The sequence below is a fragment of the Bactrocera neohumeralis genome, chromosome 4 (genome assembly GCF_024586455.1).
Source record: "Bactrocera neohumeralis isolate Rockhampton chromosome 4, APGP_CSIRO_Bneo_wtdbg2-racon-allhic-juicebox.fasta_v2, whole genome shotgun sequence".
In the NCBI taxonomy this organism is placed as follows: domain Eukaryota; kingdom Metazoa; phylum Arthropoda; class Insecta; order Diptera; family Tephritidae; genus Bactrocera; species Bactrocera neohumeralis.
Window position 1 is genome coordinate 33,600,657 of NC_065921.1, and position 8,719 is coordinate 33,609,375.

An 8,719-nucleotide genomic window follows, 5' to 3' on the forward strand; every position below is an offset into this window, starting at 1 on the left:
AAAAAAGGTTTAACCTTCAATGCCAGGGTTGTGAATCGTCCTTTATTTTTTATCCCCAATCATTTTTAAATTTTGTGGGGGGAAAAAAAATTAATAAAACTAAAAAAGTTTGTTTAAAAAGAGGTATAAAATTTGTTGTAATTAAATTCCCTTTTTTGTGAACAATAAAGTTGAATTTTTCCCCTTTTTTTATACTATTCAACCTGTTGCTCGGTTTATAGTTTTTTTCACAAACGGTTTTGGGGGGAACATTTGATAAGGTTATTAATACATATAAAGACAAAGGAAAATTTAAACGGTTGATTCCCGTGTCCCCTTTGGGAATATCTTGATGAAACTTGCGACGTGGGTTCATTAATACAAAAGAAATTATGAGTTCGTAGATGGGCGTAATCGGACCACCGCACGCCCACATATCGCCATTTACCGAAACATACAAATGCCATAACTACACTAAATTAAGATAAAAAGCTTTAATTTGATAAAGAGGATCGCAGTGGCAAGGGGCATCTGTGGGCAAAAATGGATGAAATCGGATGATAACCCCGCTCATTCAACATATAACAGTACTGTTAAATCCTACTGAGAACGCCATAAATCAATAAATAAATACGCCTGGGACAATAAATTTTACCATCGAGATGGTATGAAAGAGTATGAAAGCCACTGTGACAATTTGTCGATGAGCATGGAACCGCCCACTTTTGGGGGTTTGGGTCTCGGATCCAACCAACCGATTTCGACAATAGGACGTTCATCTTAAATTCGGGTATGTCACAGTGTGAAAATAGATGAAATCGGACAACAACTACGCCTACTTCCCACATACTTAAATTCCACTTCATTCTTTTTTTTCAATTTCCAATACACAAATCAAGAAGTAATTAATATAATGGATAAAACTTTACACTTATAATATCTTCAGTGTGTGCCACCTTATCTAAAACTATTCAAGCCCTAGGAATTTGAATATTTGGACCCTGGTACCTTTAGTAACTATAATTGAAAATTGGGATAATCCTTCTCTTATAATGAAACGATTTTCGAACATCCGGCTGACTTTACTAAATATGATTTTTTTTAGTTTGTTTTATTGAGAAAAATATATAAAATCAGGTCGCTTCTAGCCCCAACTCCCATATATTATATACATATGCACCATATAATGATTTTCGTTTTTCTAACAAACCTTATGGCGAATATGTCGGTCAGTGTATGAGTTATATTTAGTATACTTATGTATATATAAAATTGCTTGGATTTCGATCCCCTGGTTAACGTTTTACACCTTGACTATTTCCCTGGCTTTGATTATTGCAAGTTGCAAGAGCATAGAATGTTGGTTTGCACCCTTTCTTCATTGTTTAATATAAAGTTTTGCCAACACCTGAAGGTATTGAGCCGGCTTTAATCCTTAAAGTTGAAAGAGTATGTGTAAAGTGTTCGGTAATACACGAACTTTGCCCTTCCTTACTTGTTTTCTGTTAATAAAATGTAGTAATGTCCGATAAAATCGGGTCAATACCTAACTATAATGCAAAGATTTTCAAACTTCCGATTGGTATACTGTATATACCGAACAATATGTAAAATAATTATTAATTGAACGTACAAGTATAGTGTCAAATCTATAGATTTCGGCTACAGCTCATTTATAACGCAAAATATCGTGAAAAAATGCAAGTAATTCAGGTCACCGGACAAAGTCGTTCCGGGCAAATAGCGATATGTTGAAGAACATCATTTTTGATTTGGTTAGACGTTCATCCATACGGGTTACTTTTGCGAAAACTAAAACGGCGACAGAGTCTCTCTCCATAATCCTCTAAATTTCGTTTTTTAGCCAAATGAGTGGGTCGCTACAGTTCCTTGTCCCGTCCATCGCATTTTATAGACGGCGATTTCCATCGAGCTTTACTCTGCGCTCTGAGCCTTGAGGCACTCAAATGATAAATAAGTGTGGGACGGCATTTTTCAAAGCTGAAACTGAATTTTACTACAAAAATTTGCACGATTGGTTTCGAAAACAAAAGAACAGCTGGTTCAATGAAAAGTGTCGTAACGCCGACTCATCAGATGGAGAGAAAATGTCTACCTCGTGAAACTTGTTCGATCGAAAACCTTGAAAATATTTCTTTGAATGCCGAAATTTGCGAAAAATGCATGCTATTTCGGTCCCCTAAAAAGACAAACCGAAATGTTTTTTTCATGAGACAAATTTTGAAAACTGTGTATCAAAAGCCTCGACAAGGTTTATGCTCGAAAACCGTACGTGACAAAAATGCGGCGACAAGCAGAAGCTTTCAAGGTCGGAGCAGACTCTTGTAGAACCCCTAGAGCGGATCTAGTAACCGTTGCCCAGAGTATACTAAATGCTTCTCCAGCCTGCTGAACGGAAGTGAAAGCCTAACACCTGGAGATGTCGAACCCGATTCTCCAATCGATGACGAGTAGACGTTCCATTGTCCTGAAAAAAAGTTCGAATAGCAATTACCACGTCACATCAATTTTGAAAAAAAAAGTGATCCGATGGATTATGTTTCAAACACCAAACGTAAGCGGTACCAGAATACCCGGATAAGTCACTTGGTTTTTGCAATGCCGAGAACATGCCCAACGATTATTCCAGTTGGAGGGCATTTACTAAAGAGAGAAGCCCTTTTGCGCCGCTACCGTGGATTTAACACGCAAAAGTAATGGCTTCTATGGAGCAATTTTGAAATGTAAGTTTCAAAAATGAACCGCCTTGTATCAGTACGACACAGAATGTGCGTTCAATGGAGATTTCAAAAGTTAATAGAGAATTATGAGCCCACTGAATATTTTCAACCGGAATGAAACGGGTCTTTTTTAGTGTCTTCCTGATCGCACTTTGTTTTCAAAACTAAAAGTTGTCTACTGTAAAATTGAGCAAACAAAGGCATAATCAAAAGTTTCAAAACATTTTATCGACAAAAATATTGACTTGAAATTACAAAAAAAACATCATTTTCGATGATGCAAAGTTTTTAGAGATCAAAAGCCAAATTGCAAATTTATAGAAATGTTTTCGAGCTTGTTTTGTTAAAGCCATGTGAAACTGTAAGAAAGTATGGTTTGATTACCATTTTCAAGAAAAAAAGCAAGGAAAAGTTAAAAAACATTTTGTTGAATTAGCTGCTTCTCACCGATTTCCAAACCGAGAAAATATTTAAAATTGGATTTCAAATACATACTAGAAAACGATACCTCAAACATTTGTTTTATTCCCTCAGTCCACATGCATATTAGATTTGCGTCTTTTTCATGGCATCAATTATGTATGAAAATAATGAGCAAATATGGAGTGCTAGAAAGCGATCTAACGGAAGTATTTACAGATATGTTATTATTATTAACAATTCCTGTCACTTCTGCAGCGGATGAAAGGTCGTTTAGCAAATTGAAAATAAAAAAAATATTTAAGAAATAATATGGGCCAAACTCGTTCCGACGTTTTTCGCTAATAGCAATTGAAAACAAAACCGCATCAAACCTGGATTTTAACGAATTCACTGATACGAGTACTTTTGCGAAAACTAAAACTAAGAAAAAGTGGTAAATATAATTGTTCTTTGTCTATTTTGTTTTATTAGCCAAAGGTGGGAAAAGTTCTATCCCGCTACATTAATTGGTGCTTTATTTTTATACTGTAACATAGGAATAACAGAAAAATCTTAAGCACTGAATTCGGTTGAAATCGGTCGAGTAGCTCCCGAGATATACACCGGGTATTTGATGGAAGTATAAAATATATTACATACTGGCTCAAAGACATTCTTTACATCCTACATTTTCTAAGAATAAGTTTCTCTTAAACAGTTCGAGTAAAATTTTTTCTATTATTTATATTCCAAAAAAAGTATTTACGGTTGATCGAGAGTGATTAGTCTTCGGCGAGCCATGAGTGTACACTCAAATGAAAAACATAATTTGTTTTGTTCATTTATTTCCAAAGAAACCGAATTTTACTACAAAAATTTTACATTTTATTTAAATTGATCGCTCTTATGCAAGAATAGGAAAAAGAAAATTCGTAACGCCTGACTCATCAGATGCTATCATCGTCCATAGTGACCCAAGCACCATATATCAGGACAGGGATGATGAGTACTAAAACTTGCTTTTTGTTCTTCGAGAGAGAACTGGTTCTTCATTTCTTAATAGCCTATTCAGTAGCTTGTTGAGTAGCAGCTGTTGGCAAAGAGTTATGCTGGGTTTCGAGGCTGACATCTTTCGAAGTTTACGTCAACAGTGGCGTGGAAGCCAAGTCTCGAATGCCACGACTCGTTTGTTTGTTTCTCTTGCCCTCGTTCACTATCAGACCCTTTTGCTTTGCTACCTTTTTCCAGTCTGAGAAAGCAGAACTAACGCCGCGGTTGTTGAGGCCAATGATATCAATATCTTTCGTAGGCCAAGCAGCTGTACACTTATAGAAAATTGTACCTGCTCCATTTTGCTCTACAGCACGAATAATTTTCTCCAGCAGTAAATTGAAAACGTCGCGGGAGTGCAAGTCGAGGAGAAACGCGTTCGGCTGCTGCACAGAGGTGGGTGCGTATCTTCGCTCCAACAATATAGTGACCCAAGTCAATGTTAGAACCTCGGAGCATATGCAGTACTAAAACACTGGAGAATTGTCTTTCGTCTTTCACTACATGATCGATCTGGTTGATGGCGATTTTCGATCCAGAGACACCCAGGTAGCTTGATGAATTTTCCTATGCTGAAATCTAGTACGACAGATAACCATATTTCGGGCCCCGGCGAAGCCAGGACTCGGCGATGGAGTCTCTCTCACGAATACCACACCGAATTTACGCTCGTTTATATGGCCACTTTAGAAAATGCCAGAAAGACCTACTCGTCTCTGTCCTTGTCCCGTCCATCGCACTCTTGGACGGCGATGTTGTCAGCATTTACTCTTACGAGGACATCAACCAGCTGTGCAGTGGCAACTTGTCAAATAAGGGACCAGAAATTCCAGGTGCATGCCCTTAAATCGTAATCCTTTATACATTCGCAGTGGTCATAATCAAAAGGATCGTTTCTGGTCAATCCCAAGAGAACTTTGTTCACTTACGTGAACTTCTACGCATGAGTCCCTGCTCCATTTTTTTGTTCTGTTCTTAGTAAAATATAGGGAGATATTATAGAAGAAATTCGGTATTTAATTGTAGAAGATGGGAAGAGGTGGGAAACGTATTAAAAAATATCTGGAAAGATTTTTAAACTTCAAGAAAAGGAACACATGCAAAACTCGGCACGGTCACAAGCGTCGATCGATGAGACGGCGCATTATCGTGCAACAAACGCCAACTTTCATCTTCGCGATATTCGGGCCGAACACGTCGAATACGGCGCACCAAACGCTTCAAATCTTCAAGGTAGAATACCGCATTAATGTTTCACGATGATTCCGGCTGATTTTTGATGAATTCACGCGCAGTTTCGATGAAATTTCCGGTGATCACGGATTTTGATTGGCCCACATGTTGATCATCATTTATATCCTCACGACACTTAAAATGCAAAAACTTCACTTCCAATCAATGAAATGTCATGAGATTCTCACTGGGCAATCGATAAAGATAGCAGACTCTAACGCACCAGTCGACATATAGATAATACGAAAAAGTCCTGTTTACTTTGGAACGCTCTTGAAACCATTATACTTTTCAATGCACAGCCGCCCCTCCTTAACGTGTTGTACCAAATTTGAGTTATATGTATATCTTAATTCACGGCTTAGTTGGGGCACCTAATACATATTCAATTAATCTACGAACTTGTTCTTACTTTTTTGCCAAGGAATATGGAAATATAAGCCAACTTTTATAACAAAATACGAAATTACAAAGTTTTGTTTTAATTAATATTAATCGACCAACAGCACACAAGAGAGTCTAAAAGGTATACATATGTGAATTTGACATTAAAGCGTAAGACATTTGTTTTGACAGAAAAGTTCGATGCATGCTTTTGTATGAGTACTTTCGGATCGAAGCGAAATGCAACAAGACGAAGAAAAATGTTGGGCTACTCTTATCTCTTTACGTGTTGCCAAGCAACAGCCTTCATTTGAGAGAAAAACACCGAAAGCAAAGCACTCATTGTGTTCTACCTGTTGCTTCATTAGCCGCGTTGATAAAGTATGAATTATCGAGTTGTATGTGTCCCATACTCTCCGATGAAAAATGTTGCGAAAGAAATAAATATAAGTAGTTAAGCGATCTGTATATATAATAGGTGTGTTACTATTGCAAAAGAAATTCAAATCTATTTAATTTAGACGTTGTAGAATTTGTAAAGATATTTTATATGACACAGATTTGTGTTTTTTATTTTTTTGCAAATTTAAAATCTATGGTATTCCGATAGCAAATAAATTCATCAAAATCTATAAATCTTAGCTTTTACATATATTATTTTGGTTCTGTAACTGTGTATTTCATTAACTTGGCATTTACTATTAGTTTAGGCTACAATGTGACATCGACTTTACTTTTTTCCGAACACTTCCTGCTTGAGAAATTGTTTGACAGCTTGACAAGTTGTTGTAGCAGGAATTTGAAAGATGTATACGATCCGAACGGCAGCTCGTTCTTTTATTTCCGCCATTGCTTGAGAAAGTTTGGAAATTATGGGTGAGTTGCAGAAATAGTTCATTTCATTCGTTTTGAAGCATTTCTTTGCTATATTTGCGAAAAGTTTATGAAATGTTTTAAACGGCGATGAAAAATATATAGCAGTAAGTAAAAGTTCCTCACAGAAGTTCGGAAAACTTCAAAAAATTCGTCGCAAATTAATCGGCGTCTAAGTGCAAGTAGTTTGCCGACATCTTAAGTTATTTTATCCAACAATATCACTAGAATCAGCGTATTAGAAAACAGATTTCTAAATAAAAGTATGCTTGGTTTTTCTGTTTGAATTGTTAAAACTAATATAAAAGTCATATCTCTAAAATAGTAAATGCCTTCGGAAATCTAACCTCAATATAGTTCAGTGTACAAAAATAAAATTACAGTTTGTATTTTTTTTTTTATTTTGCTGCTTGATCAAAAATGTACTCATGATTTGTTTTCTTTTTTATTATTTTGTAGGCAAGCCAAGAGGTCTCCGCACTGCTAGGAAGCATGTGAATCACCGCCGTGATCAGCGTTGGGCTGATAAAGACTACAAAAAAGCTCATTTGGGAACCAGATGGAAGGCCAATCCTTTTGGAGGAGCATCACATGCCAAGGGCATTGTACTCGAAAAAGTGTATGTATATTTAGTACTTGATTTGGAAAATGTGTTAATATGTAACAGTGAAATGTGTGTCACAACCGTCTTTGGCTAATGATTATGCGGCACGCAGTATATTTTTGTGTTATGTGTACTTAACAATCATATCACAGGATTATACTGTGAGCAGCGTATCACTTTACGCAAATTTATTATTATTATTAGTAATACATTCGACTACGAATATAGTATTATTTTTAAATAGATGAATATTTAATTTCAGTGGCGTTGAAGCTAAACAGCCTAATTCTGCTATTCGCAAGTGCGTGAGAGTGCAACTGATCAAGAACGGCAAAAAAATTACCGCTTTCGTGCCCCGTGACGGTAGCTTGAATTACATTGAAGAAAACGACGAAGTCCTGGTTGCCGGTTTCGGTCGTAAAGGTCACGCCGTCGGTGATATTCCCGGTGTGCGTTTCAAGGTGGTTAAAGTTGCAAACGTTTCCTTGCTTGCATTGTACAAGGAGAAGAAGGAACGTCCAAGATCGTAAATCTTCTACTTAATGGATAAAATACATTCGTTTAGTTTCTACAGTAAAGAAAAAATATAAAACTCATAAAAAATTAACTTCTCTTTATTTCTCATACTCTATGAATTATTTTGTAAGGACTCCTACTTATTTATATTACTAGATATGAAGACAATACTATTTTCTAAAGGTGATTTGATAGCATATTACTAATATCTCAAAGTTTTCAATTGTGAATTAGCCGTACGTTAATCCAGTAATTTTTTTTTACCATGTTTAAGATGGTCGCGGAAAGTAATTCCAAAGGGACTACTTATTACTTACAAATAGGTTTAAATTGCAGCACTTAGACGGATAATATCTGGTAACGTATAACCGGCTGTTGTGTTTTCGGGCACTTGGAGGAAAAGTAGTTGGAATTCGACTAGGACAAAAAGCATTCGGGAGACTGCCCGTTGGTATTATGTGGCTAATGATATATTCATATTTAATCCATTGTCCGAATTCGGCGTAAATTAGTTATTGTATATTGTGTTATGTTTTTCAACGGTGGTTTTTTGATCGAGGTTATCGCAATGTTTGGCGTTGACCTTCTTGGACATGGTGCTTCGTTTAGGAATTTCCACACAAGACCTTGTTTTTGATCGTTCAGTTTGTGTGACAGCTATATGATATAGCAGTCCGATGTAAAAAATATCTTGAAATAGTTTTTCATACAAGAACTTAATTGATTGTTCTTTGTATGCTATGATCCAATATCGGCGAGTCCGAAAAATTAGCCTTCTTAAGAATAAAAGGACTTGTCACGTTCTAATTTTAATTAAATGTATTAGTGCAAGGATTTAAATCAACCGCTTCTTGAAAAGCAAAGATGAGATATTTAAAGTATATTTAATATGAACACGTGAAGGTAACATCGTTGAAGTCTGCAAAAATCATACCGA

General features: G+C 36.2%; 1 protein-coding gene across 1 annotated transcript; it reads left to right on the forward strand.

The window, feature by feature from the left end:
• The first annotated feature begins 6,579 nt into the window (after positions 1-6,579).
• LOC126757218 (40S ribosomal protein S23) lies at positions 6,580-7,873 on the forward strand. Its single transcript, XM_050470934.1, has 3 exons — positions 6,580-6,665; positions 7,122-7,281; positions 7,529-7,873. Exons 1-3 carry the CDS (start codon positions 6,662-6,664, stop codon positions 7,794-7,796), a joined length of 432 nt encoding a protein of 143 aa, XP_050326891.1. The 5' UTR covers positions 6,580-6,661; the 3' UTR covers positions 7,797-7,873.
• Positions 7,874-8,719: the final 846 nt, after the last annotated feature.

What these genes read in the sequence shown, in the direction of transcription:
- LOC126757218 (XM_050470934.1), top strand. An exon ending in GGCATTGTACTCGAAAAAGT is followed by an intron (nt 7,282 to 7,528) that starts GTATGTATATTT and finishes ATTTAATTTCAG; the next exon opens with TGGCGTTGAAGCTAAACAGC.